At 58.0% G+C, this 23,236-nt stretch overlaps 1 protein-coding gene across 4 annotated transcripts in view; it reads left to right on the top strand.

The window, feature by feature from the left end:
- Positions 1–651: 651 nt before the first annotated feature.
- The window catches only part of MYO18B (myosin XVIIIB), a 61,030-nt gene continuing 38,445 nt past the window's right edge, over positions 652–23,236 (top strand). For 2 of the 4 annotated variants that reach the window (XM_065646132.1, XM_065646133.1), the window contains exons 1-20: positions 652–792; positions 1,880–1,972; positions 2,769–2,926; positions 3,600–4,337; positions 4,579–4,645; positions 4,802–4,911; positions 5,090–5,266; positions 5,869–6,067; positions 6,837–6,979; positions 7,753–7,853; positions 8,391–8,454; positions 8,801–8,945; positions 15,883–16,053; positions 16,839–16,929; positions 18,809–19,001; positions 20,183–20,263; positions 20,673–20,820; positions 20,941–21,100; positions 22,098–22,275; positions 23,030–23,216. In XM_065646132.1, the coding sequence (XP_065502204.1) occupies positions 1,936–1,972; positions 2,769–2,926; positions 3,600–4,337; positions 4,579–4,645; positions 4,802–4,911; positions 5,090–5,266; positions 5,869–6,067; positions 6,837–6,979; positions 7,753–7,853; positions 8,391–8,454; positions 8,801–8,945; positions 15,883–16,053; positions 16,839–16,929; positions 18,809–19,001; positions 20,183–20,263; positions 20,673–20,820; positions 20,941–21,100; positions 22,098–22,275; positions 23,030–23,216 (3,148 nt within the window). In that variant the 5' untranslated portion in view covers positions 652–792; positions 1,880–1,935. The remainder of the gene's footprint in view (positions 793–1,879; positions 1,973–2,768; positions 2,927–3,599; positions 4,338–4,578; positions 4,646–4,801; positions 4,912–5,089; positions 5,267–5,868; positions 6,068–6,836; positions 6,980–7,752; positions 7,854–8,390; positions 8,455–8,800; positions 8,946–15,882; positions 16,054–16,838; positions 16,930–18,808; positions 19,002–20,182; positions 20,264–20,672; positions 20,821–20,940; positions 21,101–22,097; positions 22,276–23,029; positions 23,217–23,236) is intronic. The other 2 variants (XM_065646134.1, XM_065646135.1) reach the window with 2 other exon arrangements.

Below are 23,236 nucleotides of genomic sequence, written 5' to 3' on the forward strand. Positions count from 1 at the left end.
CGGTGCTGGTGCCCATGGCACGTCCCTGGAGCTCGCTGGGCGATGCGGAGCGGCGTAGGCTGGGTGCTGGTGCTGCCTGTCCCGAGTGTCACTCCCTGCCCGGGGGTGTCACCCGCTGGTCCCTCCATGTACTCTGTCCCCTGTGGGGAGGTGACGCTGGGGACAGTGGTGCCAGGACCCCCGCAGGGCAGGCAGGGCCCCCGCTCGCTCCCCACCTGCCCCAGCTGGCTGCTGCCCACGCTGGCGTTAGCGCCGCCGTGACTTCTTCTTTCCACCGAGCAGAGGCTATTTTGAGGTCTGCGCTCAGGTCCCTCCCCAGCGAGGGCTGGGGCTGGCGGGGGGTGCCGGGGTGTGCCGGGAGCCCTGTGCTGGAGCTCTGACCCACAGCGCCAGGGGGCTGGGGACAGCCTGGGGTCCCCTCTTGCAACAGCCCTGGGCTGGCTCATGACACCCTGCAGCAGTTCCCCCGCTTCTACAGGTGCAAATGTGTGCACCGAGGGCACAGACACGCGTGCCGGGGGGGTGTGGGTGACACACGCCTGTGCCGGGCGGCGCAGAGCGGACAAGGAGCAGGAGGGCCCAGCGGTGCCACCGCCTCTCCCAGCCAAGGCCCCGGTGTCACCGCCATGGGTATTTTTAGCAGTGACATGTGTCACCTCAGCTGCCGCCGCGGCGGGGGGTGGCAGGGGGAGGCTCTCGCTGCTGCCACACGCCGCCTTCGCTCTCCAGCTCACGGGGTCCCACACCGGCGGCAGAGCCCGGTGCCGCCGTGGGCCCGCAGCCCCCGCCCAGGTACAGGCACTTGGGGGGTCTTGGGGTTGGGGGGTCGGGGTCTGGAGGGAGCTTTGTGGGTGTGCCGGCAGCCAGGCCGGGGCCCCTTGGCGGGGAGGGCTATTTTTAGGTGGGAATGGATGGCGATAGCGGCAGCCCGGGCTCTGGGGGCGGCTTCCAGCCCCCGGCCTGTGCCGGGAGAGGTGCCTGGGAGAGCGGTGGTGGGGATGGGGACAGTGCGCCCTGCCCTGTGCTGGAGGGTGGCCAGGGACTCCTCAATGGCCTTGGCTCTTGGCACCCACCGGGGTGGCAGCGGGTCCCGGGTGGCTCCTGTGTGGGGACCAGGGCCACATCCCGTTCCCTGCGGGGGAGCCGCGGTGGTGGTGGTGGTGGTGGTGGCCCCCGGCCCTTGTTCCTGCTGTGCCGCGTGTTTGGTTGAGGTGCGTCCTTCTCCGTGCCTCGATTTCCCCGTGTGCAGAGCGGGGACTGAGGATCCAGCTCCGGCTGGCGGCTGCGGGGTCACCTGCTGTGGGCCCCCCCGGGCTCGGGGCTGGCTCTGCCTGTGGCCACAGAGCCCTGGCCGGGGGGACAGTGTGCGGGCAGCGCTGGTCCCCAACGGGAGCGAGGGCACGTGGCGCCGGGGGCTGCCACCCCAGAAGGCAAGTGACATTCCTCAGCCGGCTCCTGGCCGCTCCTGCCCTTTACTGTACAAGGAGATGCGGCCGCCGGCGCGCGGCAGGGCCAAGCGAGCCCCGACCCGCTCCGTGCGTGAATGATCTCGACAGGTGAAGCCGGGGTCAGCCCAAAATGGGGCACGAGCGGGCTCCCGCGGCTGCCCTGTGCCACCCAGCCCGGGGCAGGTCCCAGTGCCACCGACACCCTGTGCCCCTCACCATGCTGGGTGCTGGAAGTGGCTGCACATGGCCGTGCCCTCCCCGGTGCTGCCAGGCGCCCTGTCCACTCCATGCCCGAGCTGCCACGCTCCAGCCAGTGCTGTGAGCTCAGCCCAGGGCAATGCCCGGCAAGGTGACGGTGCTGCCAGCCCCGGCACGGCCCTGGTGCTGGCAGGAGCCCCTGGCTATAACTCTCTTCTCTCTCTCTGTCTCATGTCCCTGGCGTGGCCCCGCGGTACTCTGTACAGCATCGTCCCTCCTCACCGCCGGCATGGCCATCTCCTCACGCCTGGCGCTCTGGGAGCAGAAGGAAAGTCTCGGTTTGGGGTGGCACCAGCGGTGTTCCAGGGCTGGATGCTTGCGAGCTGCCCAAGGGCTCCGTGCCGGGCGGGGGGACGCACTGCAGCCAGCCTGCCGCACGCCTCGGGTCGCCATCTCCTCGCTTCCCTGCGCGCGTTGCTCTTGCTATGTCCAACCTTGCCAGCTCCGGGCACCTTTGTAGCCTGAACGTTCTGGTTTGAGCAATTTTGCCACTGTTCTGGGCACGCGGTTCCTTGCAGAGCCGAGACTCGTGGGTGTCTGCAGGGCTCGGTGCTGGCACTGCTGTGCAATGGCATGGCCGGGACAGCCCTTTGCTGTGGGAGCTGCGGGATGTGGGGCCGCGTTTCGGCTTGGGGCCCGCCATGCAGCGGGTCTGCATGTGGCCGCGGTGACAACAGGAACCACTTGCTGCAGCCAGGATGGTTCCTCCCGTGGCCGTGCTGGAGCTGCCGGGCGCTGGGCAGAACTGGCAGCGCCTGTGGGCTCTCCGCAGTGCCCGGCCCTCGGTGGTGTGTGGAAACCTCAGCGCTTCTCTGCGGGGCTTTTCTTCTTGGTGCTTCTCCTCCTGCTCGTCACAGCATTCCCAAGCCAGCCTGGTGCTTGCCAGCAGCCCACAGCCTCGCCGGCAACCTGCACGATGCGGCTGTGCCCAGCAGAGCAGAGCCCTGGTGCTTGGTTCCATGCTCCTGTGCGCTTGTGCTGCTGCCATGCCCGTGGCGCTGGCTTTACTGGGGCTTCTGTCCCCATGCCATGACCCGTAACCCAGCCTCTGCTCCCCAAAACAGATCCGGGACGAGGACCGGGGGCCGCCCCCGTCCGCACCGCCCCTGCTCCTGTCGGTCATCCCAGGGGGGTTCATCAAGCAGCTCGTGCGGGAGACCGAGAAGGAGGCGAAGGCGGCAAAACTGAAGAAGGAAACCAAGGCAAGTGCGAAAGAAGATGTGAGTGGTGACGAACCCCATGCAGTGCAGGGTGTCCTGCTTGGCACTGTCTGGGTGTCCCTGTCCGTACCCAGTCCAAAGCGGTTCCTAGCCAAGGCAGCAGCCGGGGCTGCTGCGGTGCTGCCAGCCCCCATCTTGGAGGCTGGGGCTGCAGGACCCCACGACACTGGCCCCGGGAGCCTGAGCTTTATTTTGCATGAGCTGGGCTGGATGGTGAGGCTCGGGCTCGCTGCACACCCTGAGCTGCAGTAACCAGCCTCGAGCAATTAATGCTGGAGACCTCATTAATGCACCTTGCCGTTCCTGAATTGCTTAAGTGGAAGGCGAGTAATTAGGCAGAGCAGAAGGCTCTGGGGTTCAGGTCCCTGAGCGCAGGAAGGGGAGCATGTGGGGCATCCCTGTGACCCAGCACACGAGCGGAGGGGTGGGATGTGGCTGAGCAGGAGGAAGAGGAGGAGGAGGAAGATGCTGCCACCCACCGCAACCATGCAGCCAGATCCAGGCAACCATGTGCAGCCATCACTGTCCCTGGAGCGAGCGGGTCAGGGCCGGAGCTGCATGTTTGCCGGGCTGTGCTGGACATGGGCATCCTGCACGGGCTGCGGCTCTTAGGGGTGGGGTTAGGTCCTTGTCCCTGTCCCTGTCAGTCCCAGCTCCTCTCTTTTGTTGGCAGCTCGTGGGGCAGGACGGCGAGGGCCCAGCTGGGGACGCCCCGGTCACTGGAGGAGAAGTGGCCAGCAAGGAGCAGCTGCTGCAGAACGGGCTGCACGTGGAAGGGCAGGGGGGTGACAGGGTCCCAGCCCCGCCACTCAAGGAGCTGCCACCCGGGAGGGTGGCACCGGGGGCCACCCCCAGCAAAACCCTGTCCCCCACACCTGTCCCAGCAGTGGCTGCCCCCAAACCAGCGGAGACCCCTCGCCTGGAGGCTCCCAAGGCAGCGAAGCCGTCGTGCCTGGAGAAGAGCCCCAGGGACCCCCGCCCCGGGGGCAGCCCCCCAGCTCTGGCCCCTGTACCCAGCAAGGGCCCCCAGCGCTGCAGCGAAGTCCCAGCGAAGGAGAGGGACGCAGCCAAGGGGACGGGCCCCGAGGGCACCAAGAAGGAGAAGGGGGCACCCTCCAACCACGAGCAGCCCCCAGCCAAGGCAAGAACCAAGAGGGAGCCGGGGCTGGTTAGGAAAGAGCTGGAGAAGATGAAGAAAGATGTTGGAGGTGGCAAGAAGGAGCCAAGTGAAATCAGAAAGCCAGGAAAAAATGCGAACAAGGCAGAGGGACCCAAGGAGAAGCCAGGAGGGATCCAAGAAAAGTCAGAAGATGTGGCAAAGGAAGTGGGGAAGGTGAAGGAAGAGCCGGGAGAGGGTAAAGAGGCACCGGGAGAGGGCAAAGAGACAGGCGAGAGCACAGACAAGGACCAGGTAATGTGTCCGCAGACCTGCCGGGCTGTTACCCTGTGTCCTGGGGCATCGATGCAATTTTCTGGTTTCATGCAGCTCTTTTCATTTGCATGGGCTCAGCCGGGGGCTGGGGGAAGGTGCCGGGTGGGCAGAGGAGGGGCAGGGTTCCGGCTGGAGGTGTTGCCGTCCATGGGGCAGGTGCAGTTTGTCCAGCTCAGTTTTCTGCCGGTTCCTTCACCATTCCTCTCTCTCCTCCCCACAGGCTCCAAGGGATGTTTGGTACGAAGCAGAGAAGGTCTGGCTCATCCAGCAGGACGGATACACGCTTGGTAACTTGCTTTCCTGTGCTCTCGCCTCCCAGCACTGAAGATGCGAGCTGTCTGCAGCCTGGCTGGGGGTCAGGAGTGGGGTTGGCATCGGGTGCTGCTCCGGCACAGTGCCATGGCCATGCCGTGCAGCAGGGACTCATCATCCTCTTCTTGCAGCCACGCAGCTGAAGCCAGATGTGGGGACACCTGAGCTGCCAGCGGGGAGGCTGCGGGTGCGCCGGGAGGATGGCAGTGTCACCGAGGTGGACGAGGACAGCGTGCAGCGGGTGAGCCCCCTCCGCGCTTTGGCTGGCGTGGGGATGGGAGCCCTGCCCACAGCACTGGCGGTGCTGGGCAGGATGGGACCTGGGCAGCCCGTCACTGGGTCCGGGATGCTGGTGGGGTCCAGCACAGTCCGTGCAGTGATGGTAGAGCCCAGGGGGGACTCTGGCTCTCTTCCTGCAGACCAACCCCCCCAGCCTGGATTACACCGAGGATCTGGCCGCCCTCCTCAGCCTCAACGAGTGCAGCGCCATGCACACGCTGCAGCAGCGGTACCGTGCCCGCCTGCCCTGCACCCATGCCGGGCCCAGCCTGGTGGCCATCAGGCCCAGCTTTGCGACCACCAGCAGCGCAGGGAAGGTGAGCGCGGGGGCTGTGGGGTGGCTGGGACCTCCCTTGGGAAGCGGTCACCAACCCCCACAGGGACAGTGGCAGAGGGCGCTGGGCGCTGTGGGGCCGGCAGATGGCACCGTGCGACTGTCACAGCACGGCCGATGCGCTGGGGACACTTGAGGCCGGGGATGCTCAGGGCTGGGGATGCTCTGGGGACACTTGGGACCAGGGATGCTCGGGTCTGGGGATGCTTTCAGGTGGGCACTGCTCCCAGCACTGAACTTTTCGTGGTTTCCAGGAGAAAATTGCTGTGTTGCTGCGTCTGCAGTCCCTGAGCGGTGCAGGGGTGCTGGGGCTGGAGAGAGAACAGGACTGGGCTGGTGCTTGGCAGAACTCTTGCTCATAGCCAGGCCAAAGTGGGTACTGCTGGGGGTTCCCTGGGCCAGTCTCCAACCCTCTCCCCAGTGCTGGGCTGGCTGTGCTGGGCAGCATTTCCCCTTCCCCTGGGAACCTCAGGGAGTTCTGCACCCTAGAGAGAAACCATCACCCCGAGCGTGATGCGTCTTCAGGATTTTCTCTACAAGGAGCCTGTTTTGGGATGTGCTATCCCACTCTCTCCCTGCCTGCAGGCATTCAAGGGGAAGCGGGACAGCATGTCCCCGCACATCTGCTCGGTAGCACAGAGAGCCTACAGGAACCTGCTGCTGCAGCGGCAGGACCAGGCCATCGTGCCCCTGGGACGCAGCGGGGCTGGGAAGACCACGTGCTGCCAGAGCGCCCTGGAGTACCTGGTGGGCACAGCAGGCAGCCTGGATGGCATCGTGTCAGGTACGGGGCTGGGTGGCCACTGCAAGCTCCAAGCATGGGCAGGGATGCAGCGAGCACTGGGGCTGCAGGCTGCTTGGCGCTGGGCAGTCAGTGCACACAAATGCAAAGGTGATACAGTTTCCATCCAATGTCTTCATTTGGCTCATTCCTGGGCTGATTTGTGCCCCATTGGGATGGCTCGGTGAGGCTGTGCAAGTGTAGCATGGGGCTGCAGCAGGGCAGGCAGGTGAGCTGCAGGGCTGCAAGTGCCACTGCCTCTCACTCGTCCCAGACCCAACAGCTTTGCTATTTTGATAAACACCCGAGTAAGCACCAGAAGGGAATTACTTGCATGCTTGGGGCAGCACTTTTCCAATGTGATCAAGTTACCAGTGATGTGAGAGGAAGCGCTGTGAAGCAATCTGTAGCTTTAGAGGGCAGGTTTGGATTTCGGAGGTCCAGGCGAGTCTGGGTACACCATGCACTTGGCAAAGGGCTGTTGAATGGCTTGGAGCAGGGTGGTACATGTACCCTGGCCAGCACACACATGCTCTTGCATTGCAAGGTGCTAACCCCATGCCCAGCTGGTGCTGTGGGTCCCTGTGCACTGGGACAGACCCTGGGAAGAGGTGCAGCTGGGAGGGGAAGCTCCTTCTGCGCCTGTTTGTAGCCCCGAGGCTGTGTAGGTGCAGCAGTGACGGGGTTTGGTTTGCTCCTGGTGACACTGGAGTGTTGCGGAGCTGCAGCTGTTGCAGGGAGGCTCAGGGTGCTGCTGGTGCTGGTTTTGCAGTGGAGAAGATCCAGGCGATGTTCACAGTCCTGGGAGCCTTTGGGTCAGTGACCACTGGCCACAGCAGCAGCTCCACACGCTTCTCCATGGTCCTGTCCCTGGATTTCAGCGCCAATGGCCGGATCACCGCTGCTCACCTCCAGGTACCTGGTGAGACGGGAGGGCTGTGGCTGAACCCGGGGGTCAGCAGCCCCTGCGCCACATTCCCAGCCAGGCTGGGCACAAGAGGAGCGATGCTCTGCTTCTGGACCAAAGGTGCCCCAAACTGCAGCTGAGCAGGAGCTCTGTCAGCAGTGTGGCAGGGTCTCCATCACCCCCTCCCCTGGCAGGGACTGCAGAACAGCTCTGGAATGAAAAGTTTATGAGGAAATGTATAATTCAGCATTTCATTAGCAGCACCTCACACATCAGCTGTGAGCAGAGGCACCTGAGGGCTTTTATCGCCATCAGGGCTGTTAGGCAAAGGCACTTTAATCAGAGCTGCCCATTCCCCTGAGCCTTGTCTGACAGAGGAGGGGGCTTGAGCCGGTGTCTTGGGCAACACCAGGGCTCCCCATGGCTGCCCCATTGCTGTCCTCCCCACCCTGGGCACGGCGTGGCCATCCTTGTCCAGGAGTGGGAACGTGCCCCTGGGAGCATTCGTTCTCTGGACCACGGGTACCATCCTGGGATGCTCATGGGAGGATGGGACAACTGAGGGGGTCCTGGCTCAGCAGAGCCTCATTCCTGGTGTCACTGCTGGCACTGAACAACCTCAACAAGGCTGGAGGCAGATCCAGGCTTGTCTCAAAAACCCAGGCATTGGCTTATCTAGAGACGGTGGCGTCTCTGTGAGGGCCAGACCTGGACACCTTGCACACCGGCCACCTGCCCACACATGGGGGGCTGCGCTCACGCCTGCTCTGCTCCCCCCCAGACCCTGCTCCTGGAGAGGTGCCGCGTCGCCCAGCAGCCCCCCGGAGAAAGCAACTTCAACATCTTCCCCCTGATGCTGGCGGGGCTGGATGCAGCACACAGGTGGGTGCGCGGCTCCTGCGGCACCGGCTGGCTCCGCTGACGGATACCCCCACTGCCGAGGGGGTCCCCTGTGATTAATACCTAATCTTGCTCCAGCAACATAGTTTTTGAGACCTCTCTGATAAGGAGGAGGTTGTCAGGGTGATCACACTAGTGGCTGCAGCGATTTTTATACATTTAGAGATTTTCCAGGAAACAGGGGCATTTTGGTGCTTTTTTTGCCCCATGACTAAAACTGAAATTGGGCTGATCAGATGAGGTAATGGTGCCTTTTCCTGCTTGCTTCTGGCTTTCCCCACAAGCTGCACATCCCTGGGCTGCCCCGGGCTAAGGGTCCTGCTGCGTCTGGTGTCAGCTCTGTCCTCCTGCCCAGGGCAGAACCACGGGAGCTGTTCCCAGCGAGGCTACTCGGATGTCACTATAAAGGCAAAAGGGCTCCCTGGGTGTCAGAGATGCTGCCTGAGGGGAGGGCAGGGGAGGTTGGGGAGTGTGGGGCAGGGAGGGAGCTTGAGTCTCATTTTCTGTCACTGCTTGCAGGACGATGCTGCACTTGCATCAGGTGTCAGAGAGCAATTCCTTCGGGATGAAGCCATTTGCAAAGGTAGGGAGAAATGCCGGAGTGAGAAGACATCAAGTGTCAATCTTGAGCTGCTGCTTAATGTCACTGCAGGCACTCCCAAAGCGGGGATTATGGTTAGCTGCATGATGAGAAGATGTACCCTGGCTTGTTCCTACCACCAGGCTCTTGAGGAACCTGACAGGGTCTTCCCCTCTGTGCTGTCCAGCCTGTCCCTAAGGTCCCCTTATTGTCTTTTCCTTGCTGGCTATGTGGTTTTCACACATCCTTTTGCACTCCCCACATGTGTACCCGTCTGTCCCCTCTCCCCAGCACCCGCGATGCTCTGGCAGAGGTGGTGATGTTTCCCCTCCGGCTCTTTCTCCCACAGCCCGAAGAGAAGCAGAAAGCCTCAGCGGCGTTCGCCCAGCTCCGGGCTGCCATGGCCACACTGGGCATCACGGCGGAGGAGCAGGCGGCCATCTGGCGCGTCTTAGCCGGCATCTACCACCTAGGAACTGCCGGCGCCTGCAAAGGTACGGGAGCTCCTGCCTCTCCCTGTAGCTTGTGTCAGTGCTGGGGTTAGGGGAGGGCGAGAGAGCACGTCCCAGTGGTGACCGCTGCTGGGCTCACACGATATGCTGCTCACCATGTGATGCTTGGCTGGAGCCTGGGTGGCTCTGAGCACTTTGTTGCCCGTGGAAGAGCTGAGTGATGCTCTGTGTTGGTGTTTGGCCCCCCAGGGGCTTCCGAGCGGATCTGTCCCCTGGCCACGTGCAGACAGGACAGGGGCTGCACGGTGTCACCTTGTGCCAGCTCTTTGGGAAGGACCAGGGGAGGTAACTCGTGTCGGCACATTGTCCCCAATGACACTGCAAAGGGACAGCTTCAGGTAGCAATAATTTTATCATCTCTTGAGTACCTCATACAATAACTGAATTATAATAGGATGAGTCTGGATGAAGATTTTATTTATAAAGACTTTGTTAATACAAGCATATAGAAATTGCCTTATCCCTTATAAATTATTTTAAGATGTGCTCTAACCCATTTTAGAGACAGCCACATTGATTTACACACTTCAATTTATGAGAGCTGCATAAAGGCTGCTATAAACTAAGCCATAGACATTTATAAATGTCTCTGCAACATGTCATAACACATCTTATGGTAATTTATGCCATTAATCATTTATTAATTATTTTAAAAGGATGAATGCTGTCTGCACTTACAGCGAGTTCTCTTTCTCCTTCTGTCTCTTGTTCTCTTTCCCCACCTCCATCTCCCCTAATGCCCTTCCAACTTTAAAAAAAATGAACTTGCTGTCTCAGACTGAAGTGTAGGATAAGGCTCTTGGCACAAAAATGGAATTCCTTCTGCCTCAGGAGTTTTCAGGAGGGTAGATGCTGGAGGCGCTATCCCACTTTAAGAGTGACCAGCTCCCAGGCAGCTCCGGGGACGGTTTCTGTGTTGGTCAAGGAGAGTTTCCTGGGTGGGCTGAGCTGCTGTGCTCAAACTTACTGAATATTCTGTCCCAAGCATCCTGCAAGTCCGTCTAGAAGTGAATCGAGTGCTATATTCAACAGTCTTGTCGCAATTCTTCAGTATGAATAGGGATGTCAACGGGCCCAGGCAGGGCTGTGGCTTCGGAGCAGACTCGGGTGCAGGATTAACAACCAGACCATGTCTCAGCATCACTCGCTGGTATTGATTCCCCCGTCAGGCTTCAACAAAAGGGGAGAAATGAAAGGAAATACGGATAAAAAATGGATCAAAGCGGGATGGAGCAAAAGTCTCAGTGGGGGCGATGACTCTTTTAATGTGGTTAAACCTGCCTCCTGATAGCCAGCTCTTCCCTGCCCCTTTCATGCACTTTGAAATTGTATATTCAAAACCATCTCCTTGAAATCTCACCAAAGAGAGCCTCAGCGCTGGTTTTTCGCTGGCATTCAGGAGCAGAGCCGCCGTCCCCACCGCTGCGGCCCCAGCATGTGCCGTGCTCCGGCTGCCGTCCCTGCATAGCTCAGATGCAGCTTTTTTTCCTCCTGCCGATGGCTATCACCTTGTCACAAATTCAGTTTGCCCAGGAGGGAAACAGGAGAGAATAGCACCACCTCTCTCTGGCTGAGAGTGGAAAATACATGTGCAGCTAGAAAAATAGTGAGAAGAAAAGGTTGAATTTCAAAAGCCTGCTCTGTCCTGGTGCCAGCGTCTCCTGTTGCCTTTAGAGCGGCTCTTTTTGTGGGAAAGCAGCCCGACAGCCAGAGGCCAGCGGGGCATCCAAGGTACCCATTCACCTAAGTGCTTCCAGTCCCCTCTGTGGGCTGCAGAATATTACATATTTTCATTTATTCATTGCCTCTTTAACCGGGAAGGAGGTTTTGGGCACAGCAGGGGGTCGGCATTCAGCTCGCTCTCAAGACGTCCGTTTTGCTGACTGTGATAAAAATAAAGCCTCGCAGCTCCTTGCTTGCTGTGAGTTTCCCACCGTGCACCTTTAGTAGAGGCGACCAGGTTTCCAGTGGCTGCGAGTTGCTGAAATCCCCATGGTGCCGCAGGTGGGCATGTGCCGTGGCCAGGAGCCCAGTGTGGGTCCCCCCAGGTGCCGAATTCCCCTCTGGGTACTGGGCAGAGGCTGCAAAACCAGCAGCCTGAACTCCTTGGATGGAGAAAAACCATAAGGGCAGAAGTGCAGGGAGGGCTGGAGCTGCTGCTCAGGGCAGGGATGTTCTGAGCACCCCCAAACCGAGGTCACAGTGCCAGGGCAGCATCCTGCATCGAGCTGCCCTCCTGCATCCCCTTATGGATGGGGATCATCTCACGCAGCAGCATCCCTGACGGCAGAGGGATGGGGGCACGCAAGGCGCCTTTTGGGGTCCCGTGTGGAAGAGCCTCAGCATGTAGCAGGGTGTGAGTGCCCGTGGTGCTCCAGCTGGGTCCCACTCAGCCCCGGTGCTGCAGCATCACGCCCGTGGGAGGCAGGAGGGTGAGCAGCCCTGTTTGGGAAACTGAGGCACAGAGCGGTTTATGAGCTGGGCTGGGATCATGCTGGGGGGAGCAGGAGAGAGCAGGGTTCCCCATGCAGGTGCACGGTGCCGTGGCTCTGCAGGGTCTGCAGGCAGGAGCAGCCAGATGAAACCCTCTTAAACACCCTTTTGGCTCCATGGAATGGAAAGTTTCCCGAAGGGCTGGAGCCATTTAGCCAAGGACAGCAGTGGGGCCGTCCATCAAACCGTCAGAGGGAGAGCACCTGGCAGGATCCAACGGGCATTAATTATGCAGCTTCCTGAGCGCAGATGTCAACCAGGAGCAGACTTGGGTGACTTACTGCTTTTCCACCAGAGCTGAGAAAAAAGCCTTAAACCTGCATTATCGCTGCTGTTTTACAGCCTCAGAGATGTATTGACCTTTCCTTAACTGATGTGGAAATGACACTTCCTTTGTAGTTCTACCCAAGCTTGGTGCCCAGATTTACCCTAATTTTTTATTGCTGCCTGTTGCTAAAAGGAGCAGGGAACAGTGTATCTGTAATTAGCGCTGAGCCAGAGTTTCCCTTCTGTGACATACACACCTGTCCACGGGGTGGTCACTGTTGGACAGGACAAATTGCGGGGGCGGCTGCAGCGCAGTGGGCAGTAGGGCTGCAGTACCATGGGGGCTGCGAGTGGGACAGGAGCAGTGGGCGGGGGGATGAGCAATAAATTGCATAAAGCATCATTGCAAATCCCTGTGCTAATCATTCCTCTCCTGGCAGCTTGCCCTTGCAAAGTTTTCGGGTACTGGAGTGCAAGCCTTTGCAGTTTGCTCGCTGCAGCCCCTCCTTTCCCCGGGATTCCTGGAAACACGGGAGATGGGGGTTTGCAAGGAAAGCTCCGGCATTGCTGCTCGTGTTCATGGTGCCGTGTTCCCTGGCACCGGCTGTGATGACTGTGCTGGCGCCAAAGGTGAAGAGGAGGGAGGAGGACCAGTGCAGGGAGCATCTGTCCTGGTTTTAGCTTTGCTTTCCCTTTGCAGAGCATGTCCCGGGGCTGTGCCCAGTGATGGCCTTGGGCGCACTTAAATCACCAGCTTTGCTGTTGCTCTGTGCTGCGGGTGAGCAAAAGCACGTCGCTCCTGCTGGGAAGTGCTTCTCTGCTTTCCTGCATCCTTCATCTGAATGATTCTTGGAAAGGATTGCATTAGGGCTGGCCTCTCAGTCTTGCCAATTTTTCTCTCTCTCTGTTAAAGCCTTTTGCTCTTCAGCACCAGATTTTTTTGCTGTAGAGGGAAGCACGGCTGATTTTGCCAGGTTCGTTTTCTGTAGGATGGTGGCTTTCTGTGCTCCTTGAGTTGCAGCCCTCAGGAGCAACAGTTCTGCCCCGGTGCAGACTGATGGCTTCATGAGAAAGAACCTAAACCAAGGTGACACGGGCTCCAGGGGCTGGATCTTGGTTCAACAGGAGCAGAAAACACCGTGAGCAGCCGGAGTCCAGGCTGGAGCCTGGCTGCTGCTGCCGGAGGCTGGAGGGGGCTGGCTCGGGGGTTCCTGCTGATGTTGATGTTTTTATGACCCCCCATACAGCCCCCGGGCTGGGCGGGCTCTCTCCCGACATGCCGAGTTATGGCACTATCTGTTCAGTGCTCTGACATCTTTATTACAAACAGTTGGGGAAATGCAGCCAGAATGGCAGATTTCTTTAATCATGCTATTACACAGCTCTTCCCGTTGTTATATATAGGCTTTAATATGTCATACATCAGGCAGTGGGTCAACAGAGAATAGACTGGAGAATTTAGTGCAGGACAAATAAATTACCCATTCAAGGCAGAAGGAGCCTCCTCTCTTTCCCTGTCCCCTCCCAGGGTAATAAAGACAAAGAAATGGGTTTTTTTATTCGTCCCATTAGCAGTCCAAGCATTTTAATGACAAACTAAGTGGAAGAAAAAGGGTAGGCTAGCAAGATGTGCCCTGCGCAGCCTGGGCGCTCGAGAAGGCAGATGAACGGGGCTGCAGCTTGCACGGGGTGGGGCTCGTGGTGATGCTGAGTGCCCCGTCCCGGCAGCTCGCAGGTAGCAGCATGGGTTGGGCAGGGCTGGGATGGGGACGAGGACAGGGTCCAGTTCCCCCAAGCATCCTTACTGCTCCCTGCGCTTCCCAAATTGAAATAAAAGACAGAAACCCAGCTGCTGCCCAGGCAGCACGCGTGGGCATGCAAGCGAGATGAAGCTGGTGCTGACCCTGTATTTTCCTGTCGCTTCTCTTAAATATTAAATGGGCCGAAGTAATTATCTTTTAGGAGTTAAAGCTAGTGTGTTTTACAGCGGTCACATTGCACCCAGGAGGCTGCACGCCACTGCCGCTGTTTATATTTTATGAAGTGTGAAATGGTGCCTGGGCGCTCCCGGGGGGGCTGCGGGGAGGGCAGATTGCAGCTCGGCAAAGCCGCGGACACAGCGGGGTTTGCAGGAGCAGCCGTGCCCCCAGGCTCACTCACTCAGTACACAGCAGCTGCTCACTGCGAGGGTGCAATTTGGGGAGCACTGCTGGGGTAAGGAGTGTGTCAGGGGTACCGGCACATTGGGCAGTGTCACACCAGCCTCCCACGCCCCGTGCCGGTCAGATAGTGGTGGTTTGGATTTGTGGAGGCATGAAATGTGGACCTGCATCCCTCTGCTTGGAGCAGCAGGACGTCTACCATGCTGAAGCAGCGCGGGGCGCTTGGATGGTTTCCCCACTTGCAATTGCTCTGTTGGGGAGAGTTTGTGCTGCGACAGGTTGGGCTGAGTGGAGTCCTCGCTTGTCCTGGGGATGCTGGAGTGGTTGGTGAGGGATGCTGGAGTGGTTGGCATGGGATGCTGGAATGGTCAGTGTGGGATGCTGGAGGGGCTGATTTGGGATGCTGGAGCAGCTGACTTGGGGTGCCACAGCATGCAGAGATCTTCTGTCTGATGGGGATCAGCCTCTGTCCAGCCAGATCAGACAAAAACAAGTGAAAACAAAAATAAATCAAAGCAGGATTTTTGAGGCAATTCTTCTGTTTGTTCCACCACAGCCCTTGATGTTGGACTCCTTCAGTCAGAATAAAAAATAATGGGAAAAGATCGAAGGGAAGGGGGAAGGGGGCATGGCTCTCGTGGGTGTGCTGTGAAGCTGCACCCCTCCGGCTTTTGCCTCCGTGGCAGCTTCCCTTCCCGGAAGGATTTATTCTGCAGGTTGCTTCCCTATTGATTTTAAACATTAAGCTAGAATTGCTATTTCTGCACATAAATAACGCGTGTCAGCCCTGTTTGCTGACAGCGCTGGGAGGAACGCAGCTCTCGAGCTGATAGGACAGCAAACGCTGCTGGGGCTGGGAAATGGTGAGCTGGGATTTGGTGGGGTTGGTTCGTAATCCCATCAGTTTCCATAAACTTATCTGCTGGTTTGCTCCACTGGAGCTGTTGGGATGCACAATGTTACTGATGCTGCGCTGGCAGCGGCAGCCTGTGTGGGTGGCGTGGTCCTTGTTCCTGAAATGCTCTGAATTGCCTCAATACAACTCCTTGGAGCATCTCTGCCTGGCTCACTGGGCAGGTGGGATGCTCTGAGCACCTGCGGAGCACTAAAGCAGGGAAAATAGGTTCAAAAGCATTGGTTTGAGATCCTTAAAGTTTTGAACTATCTTCTAACTAAATAAAAAATAAGGTCCTCTTACGCTAAATGATTGCCCAAGGGACAAATTTGTCAACTTCTCTCAAGCCAGACAGCCTTTAATATTATAAGCATCATGCAAAGCCGAGAAAATCCTGGCACCTGCCGTTAACAGGAGAGTGTGCAGGGTGGGCAACCCCACGTCCCGCACACCGCAGGAGCCAGGCAGCCACCGAGAGCGGGGCCGGTGCGAGAGAGAGGCCCGGAAGATGTCCCTGAGGAGAAAGGATGGCAGGTGCAGGCAGAGGGACTTGGAGGAAGAAAAAGCTTTTCCATTCAGTTGGTGATGCTGTGCAGATGGGCAGTGAGGTGATGCTCAGACTCTCCTTGTGGGCTGGTTTAGAGCTGGTTTGCATCCTCTCAGCCAAGCACCCCAGTGCTGCTGGGGACCAGTGGTCCCCTCCCTGCCCCCTGCACGGCTCCTGTCTGCTTTGCCAGACCAGCTCTTTGCCAAAAGGGCATTTCCCAGCCGTGAGCCTCAGGGTTGTTGCTCCAAGCGGGTCTGCAAGGGCAGAGCCTGGTCTGAACGTGCCCGTAGGGATGCAAGGGAAGGGCTGGTCCAGCAGTCCTGGGGGATGGAGAGAAACTGGGGTGCACTGGTGCAGTGTCCCCTCCCTGCCTCTCCACCCCACCCCACAAGCAGCAGACCAATTTGATTTGATTCTGTTTTATTCTGTTTAGTTTTGGGGGGTTGCACGTGGGAGCAGGCACGGCAGTTTGCCTGCAGGGCTGAGCCTGCCCCACAGCTCTGCTCGGGCTGGCTCCTCCTGAGCCCTTTGTCCCCGCCGTGTCCCCCTCTCCAGTTGGCAGGAAGCAGTTCATGAAGTTCGAGTGTGCCAGCACGGCGGCCGAGGTGCTGGGCTGCGACCTGGAGGAGCTCAGCACCACCGTCTTCAAGCACCACCTGAAGCAGATCCTGGCGCAGGTCGCGGTGCGGGGCCGGGGGCTGCCCCCACCGGAGGAGAGCCCGGCAGGTACCGCGGGCTGCACCCCCTTTATTTATGGGTCGTTGGGAGGTGTTGAGCTCTGTGCTGCTCCGGAGGGCATGCTGCCAGGAGAGGCAATGAGCCTTTTGATTTTCAAGTAGTGGGGTCCCTTTAAGTATGTTCATATTAATTAATTATCAACTGCTCTGTCACTACGGCTGGCCTTGCCTGTCACTCCTTGTCACACATGAAGGTTAGGTGAATTCAGAATATGACCCGGGCAGATAAGTGATGTGAGAGCTCTCTGGAGAAAAGTGGAGGAAACCCCCAGAGCAGGAGGGTAGCAGGGTGGGCATCCTTCCCCCATGCTTGTGAGTGGAACCACACCAGCGTTGTGCTGCAGGGACCCGGGCTATACACCTCGAATTAATGTATGGATCTATTTAATGGAAGCAGATCCAGCATGCACGTGGTGTGAGGGTGTGAGATGTCACCCGACTTTAAGGACAGCATTTCTACACCCAGCTCGTCCTCGGTGGCAGAATTAAAGCCAGGGCCCTGCAAGTTATTCTGATAAAAGCAAGAACTTGCAGAACTGGCCTTTGACTTGGCAATAGTGTTATTTCTTGGATACATGGTAAGGAATAGGCTCTAGAGGAGCGGAAGGCAGTGGGCGGCTCTGTGCTGCCCGATCACCAGGAGCAATACCGGGAGCCGTGCGGGTTTTCTCGCCCGTGAGTGAGGGAACTCCCTGCTCCCAGCTCCACTCATCTGGGCTGAACCAGGCTGGAAATAAATCCCGCGGCTTTGTCTGCTCTTTTCTGCTGTGCCAGGGCCAAAGCTGACAGGCGTGGAGTGCGTGGAGGGGATGGCTGCAGGTCTCTATGAAGAGCTGTTTGCTGCCATCGTCTCGCTGATCAACAGGTATGGAGCTGCTGGGGTGTCTGAGGTGATGGCTCCTTCTCAGGAGGCTGCTGGAGAGGAGCCTCTGCTGGGCTCTCTGTGGAGAGGCACAGAGCAGGCAGCTGCTGCTGCAAAAAGAGTGATATGAAAATCTCTGTCTGGGAGAGCACGCTGGCACTCGGGACCTTCTACGGGGTGTTGGCCTGGGGTCAAAGGAGGGGATCGAGGTGTCTTGAGTGAGAGGGTTCGGGACCAGAGCAGCTGCCGAGGAGCCCTGGGAGGCTGCGGCTGCGTCCCAGTGCTGGTACAGCCGAGCAGGCGGCGCCTTCCCCTGCCCCACAGCTTGTCCTCCCTCTGCTTATTCCATCTGGAGAGCCAGGATGGGAGGGACATGAGGGACATCCCCTGTGGCCTGGTGTACCTCTGTCTTCAGGTGATGTAAATCTGAAATTACCTACTCCGATAAATGGAGTAATTTAACACAGGGTAAGGATCAGGTCCCCAAACCGTTCCATTTTCTCAGTTCTGATGTGCAACTCAGTTTCTTGGAGTCAGCATCCACACAAAAGCTGGTGCCCAAAAATCCTCTGTGTTGTTGCTGCAGGTTTATTTTAACCTGCAGTTATTTAACCTGCAGAATATTCTTAGTGTAATTCCTAGCAACCACGCTCCAAAGGGAAATTGCTGATGGTACTCAGAGAGCTGACGGAAGAGCAAAATGTTGTTGATTCTCTTGAATAACAGCATTGACTTGGGGTGTGTCCCGGCTCTCCTCTTCCCTTTAAGGGTAGCTTCATTTTGCCTGGCTTTATTTTCCACACCAGCCCACCAAAGCAAATAAGCCAATGGCACAACGATCCAGATGAAGAGTCATGTTTCAGTGCAGCCATGAGAATGCGATTTTCCTCAGTGAGCTGAGGGTGAACCTGAATCTTTTCAAATCCGGCTGCAGGAGGGTGCTGCTATGAAAATCTGCAAGCAGTTCATAAATATACTTTTGTTTCTTTATTCAACCCTGTGCTTTTGTGGAGGTGCTGGCACCCTTGGTGCCCTGTGCGACAAAGGAGAAATGCGTCTCCTTTCATCCCTATGAAGCAAGGGGATGGGAAGGGGCAGCACCGCAGCTGGCAAAGCAGCACAATGCGATGGCTGTTTCCGAAATACGCGTTAAAACAATCCCAGAGGCTTCTCAGGGCGAGAGTCCCCTGCTGTCCTTATCTGAAATACTGGAAATGGCTGCGAGCAACATTTTAGGAAGTAAACAACATCTCTGTTTCTCCCAAGAAGCCCCTTGACGTCTGCTACTCAGATCACAGGTGTTAGGGGCTACGGTTCCCATTAGAGGTTTCCACAGGAGCTGAACATCAGCAGCTTGTCCTGCAGAAATGCAGCAGACGGCACGGCACAGCCTGGCAGCTGTGGCTTTGGAGACTCACCTTGTCATTCATGTTAACATCACGTGCCAGTTTAGCCAATTTTCAAATCAACTGGTCCATCAAACTTAACACTTTTGGGTGAAGATGTAGTACTGGAAATAACTAGTGTGCCAGAGTGGGGCCAAGCACAGGATGGGTGGCATCTCATCCCACCCCACCATGACGTGTTCCTTAGGCCAGGCCAGGAGCAGCCTGGCTGGGATGAGATGCTCAGCTTAAGTAGAGCAAAGCAGAGGTGGGTGAAGCAAAAGGGACAAGCAGAGGGATGTGCCAGGGGGTGTGGGTGCTTCCTGAGTGCAGACACTGGGATGGAGGGGATGGGGAACGCTGGGCTGGTCCCTGCTGCGGGGACAGTGCCCAGCTGGGGACATGCACGTCGTGGGGAGGAGGCAGTGTCACCTCTGAGGGCAGAGCTGAGGCACGTCACGGGTACAACCCCACGTTGTGCGGGACTCTTTCCCCAGGTCTTTCTCCTCCCAGCACCTCTCCATGGCCTCCATCGCCGTGGTGGACACTCCGGGCTTCCACAACCCGCGGCACCGCCGGGCTGAGCGAGCGGCCACCTTTGAAGAGCTCTGCCACAACTACGTGCACGAGCGGCTGCAGGCTCTCTTCTATGAGAAAACCTTCATTTTGGAAATGGAGAGGTACCGAGAGGTGAGGAGCTTCCCAGAACCCAGGGACAGGGCTGCCTGTGACCCAGCGGGTCCCTGAGCTCTGCCATGGTGTGACCAAACACACTCAATAGCTTTAACTGAGAGGACGTTGCAGAAATGAGAGGTCTGTATGCAGCAGTAGCCTTGAGCCAGGTCTCTTGTCCCCCCACTGCCCCAGTTGTGGATCCTTTTGGGTATTTCTGATGTTCTGGAGATGCCAGGATGTCTGGGCACCTCTTGGGACATGCTTGTTCAGCTCAGGAGGCTTTGTGCCCTTCTGTTGCTGCAGCTGAATTTTTCCTTAAGTGATGAATAATAGAGAATGGAAAGGAAAATGATAAATTATTGCAGAAATAAGCTGCTGGAAAAATCTACAAGCAGAGATGAACTTATTAGGCTTGCAGAAGTTACTTTAATACCTCTAGCCCTGGGAAAACAGTCCAGTTCCCATGGCTTAATATTCACACATCACTTGTGCCAAGTAAGTACATATGTGCTCTTCACTAGAGATGAAAACGCAGTTACTGGCCGAGCTTGAAATGGTAGCGGGGTTGGCAGACTGGCCGTGCCTCGGCTTAGTCCTGGCTAAGGACAGCTGCCCTGGGGCACTGAATTTATCTGTGACTGTGAGCCTGAGCCCCCGTGACCCACTTCCTCCGAGAGATGGGTCACACGTGGGATGACGATGGCACGTGTCCTGGGTAGGAAGAAACTCGCGCTCCACTGCTGCTTTCTGCTCCACCTGCATGCTCGGGCTGCAAACCTGCATCCCTGAGCAAACCCTGCATCCCTGTTAACATGGACAGATGTCACAGCTCTGGCTCTTGCTGAGCATCCCTGGTTCACATGTAAGCAGGAGCTGTGCTGGGAAACAATGCCTGCAAGGTGCAAATTTAATAATTCATTGTTTTCTTGGTGCTTTCTCAATAAGTCTTCGGTTGTTGTCATATCTGTGATTTATGCATCTTGTCTGACATCCCCAAAGCACTGCAGGAGCCGTTGGGCGCAGTGGTCCCCGCAGATGTGGCCCTGACTCCGCGACGCAACAGAGGCGTCTCTGGTGGCTGCTCCGCCAGCACTGAATCTTCGCACCATCCTCCTTCCCACCATGCAAACACATTTCCTCCTGGCTTTCAGATGTCATACCATGACTGAAGCGAGCTTTTAAATAATGTTTTCCAGGAAAATGTTGAGGTGTCTTTTGATCTTCCAGAGCGCTCGCCACTGGCCACGCTGTCCATCATCGACCTGAGCTGCTCCCAGGTAACCTGTCCCTTGTCCCCATGGCAGCTCCTTGCTCTGGCCATGCTTGGAGCACCTTTGTGCTCAGAGGGGTGAGGATTTCAGGGGCAGAGTGGGACCTCGCCCTGTGTTTTGCACAGAGCAGCCCAAGGTATTGCAGGGGAGGGCAGAGCATCAACCAGGACCTTTTTTGGCTTTTTAAAACACGAGCACCCTTCCCAGTCAAACCCTGTGCCCCGAGAACCCCTCCCAAGCTGGCTGCAGAACTGGGGTGACCAGTCCCTCGGGGACACTGTGTGACTGCAGAGGTGTCACGGGTGATGTTCAGAGCTGGCTCAGGCCAGGAGAGATTCCTGACGCTGCTCTGGGCAGGGATCATGGTTGAACAGAGGTGGTGGGGACCATGACCAAAGCCTGTCTTCCCCCACAGCCACCGGTGCTGCCTGGCAGCCCAGGCACTGATCGCAAGGGGCTGCTCTGGATCCTGGATGAGGAGGTGCTGGTCCCAGGCTCTGGGGACAGCGCTGCCTTCGACCGTCTCTGCTCCTACTTCGCCATGAAGGGACCTGATCAGGAGGGTAAGTCTGGCTCAGCTCAGCTGCCCATCCTTTGGCATTGCCATTCAGCTTTAGAAATCTAGGAAATTACGAAGCAAATTAAATCTCTCCCTGGGCTTTTCTTCTGGGGTGCCATCACAGGGGATGGCTACATGCGGAGGTGTGAGCAGGCGCTGCACTTCGAGATCTGCCATCAGCTGGGCACGGATCCTGTGCGCTACGACCTCACGGGCTGGCTCAACAAAGCCAAACTCAACCTCTCAGCAGAAAATGCCATCCAGGTGCTGCAGCAGTCCAAGGTGTAAGTACAAGGGGCATGTGCTACGGCCTTGGCGCTTCTCCTCGTGCCCCTGAGAGTGGTTTGGGGTGGATCCCACTGTGAGCTGTGTTGCTCCAGCTGGAGATTGCAAACCTGCCCCAGCTCCCAGAGATGGTTGGTGGTGGGGAAGGTGCAGGGTTGTAAGGCATCCCAATGGGAAGCAGAGGATCCACAGCCTGGCCAAGGCCAGCCTCCAGCTCTGCCTGGGGGAAAAAACCTATAAGAAAGTTGGAAAAACCCCCAGCTTTCAGCCCAGCTTTGTGGGAATCTGGAGAGTTTAGTGAAGGCAGGGGGAGTGGATGTCAAGTGATTTGACTTCCAGCCATGGAGCCCTTGGGCTGACTGAAAACCAGATGTATGTGTCGTGATCGCAGCAGCTCTGGAGTGAGCAGGTGATCGGTGCTGCCGTGAGCAGCGTTCTGTCAGAGCTGGTGGGTTCTGCCATCAGCAGGTCCCGGCCATGGATGTCTGAGGGGATCCCTGCCTGCAGGTGTGGGCAACAGGGGACACAGGGAGGACCCTGTGATGTCCTCAGCTCCACCGTGCTGCGGGGTCCGGCATCCGATGTGGGTCGGGGCTGTGACACGTCACTGGCCGAGGGCATCTCCCCGTGTAGCGACCGCTCGGGTTTTCCCCACCTCATCGAGGAACCTTGTAAACTAAATTGGAATTGAAATGTAATCAAGCTGCTGCAGATGTCTCAGCACACGGGATGATTTTAACCTTCTGCTTAAACACTCTCAGCTTGTTTGTGTCGGGCTCCAGCTCAGGAAAGTTTTAATAGCGATGATGACCTCGGTGTCCGAATCAGAGAGGGACGGAGGGGTAGGGGGTGTCCCGGCACCCTGCTCTTCTCCACGGCTGGGTGCCCTGCGGCAGCACCAATGCCAGATTCAGGTGCTGGGTGTTGCATCCCCATTTCAGGGGCTGGGCCACAGAGATTCCACACTGCAGCCCCGTCCCATTGCTGTCCCCACAGAACCGCTGTGCAGGAGCTGGTGCGGCCACGGGTGCCACTGGGCTGCCGTGCCATGGGGGGGCTGGAGGGACGGTCCCAGGCCGCCCTGCACCGCAATGCCTGCCTCAGGAAAACCTTCGCCAGCAGCTTTGCCGCCGTGAGGAAGAGGTCGGTGTGTGCACAGCTCAAGCTGCAGGCGGTGAGTGTGGGCGCCGGGGCATCGGGACCCTCTTGGGTGCAGGTCAGGGTGTTTGCAGCACTGCGTATCCTGACCCTGCACTCAGACCCTGCCTTAGACACACTGTCCCTTCACGAGGGGACCTGCATTCCCTGCAGGCACCTTCCCCTGGGCTCACCATTGCGGTTCTGTGTCCCGCAGGGTTCTTGGCCTGGGATGCTGCTCTGGCCATGGGTGGCCACAAGCCTCCCCAGCGCTGCTGTCACTTGGGGAAAGCATCCCAGGCAAACAAACCGTAAAGGAGGTTACACACACCTTGCTCAGCTGCCCCTTAATCCTCTTAAGCACTGGGATCAGTGGACCAGCCCTCCGTGCTGTGATTGTGCCAAACTCCTGCTGAGCTCAGCCATAATTAGGTGCCGAAACTCTCCCAAGGAGACGAGGCTCAGTCTCCATAGACTCCCAGTCAGCCCATACTGTGGTCGTGGCTGTCCCCCGCAAACCTCTACCCAGCAACCCTCTGCCTTGGTAACATTTTGTAGCCCATCAACCAAAAACATGGGACATCAGGAAGAAGGGTCCTGCTGAGAATCTATGACCTGCCCCTCAGGCTCAGCTCTGACCAAAGCTGTTCCTAACACACATCTGAGCTCTGGGGCTGACTGCTGTACCTGCCCAGACACCCTGCAGCAGGGACATGGGGAGCGTTTCCCATCACCACTATGTGCTGCCCCTTTGTCCCCTCAGTACCCGCTGACCTCTGCTTGCCTGGCAGGATGCACTCACCAACCTGCTTCGACGGTCCCAGTTGCACTTTGTCCACTGCCTCGTCCCAGGACCAGGGATGGAGGGGCCAGTGTCCCCCCAGCCGCCCGATGAAGCCCCACGGCTGGACGTGCCGACACTGCAAGCCCAGCTGGAGGGGACACAGCTCCTGGATGCCCTGCGCCTGCACCGCATCGGTACGCCCGACCTCTGCTGC

This window comes from Caloenas nicobarica, chromosome 16 (genome assembly GCF_036013445.1).
Source record: "Caloenas nicobarica isolate bCalNic1 chromosome 16, bCalNic1.hap1, whole genome shotgun sequence".
Lineage (NCBI taxonomy): Eukaryota > Metazoa > Chordata > Aves > Columbiformes > Columbidae > Caloenas > Caloenas nicobarica.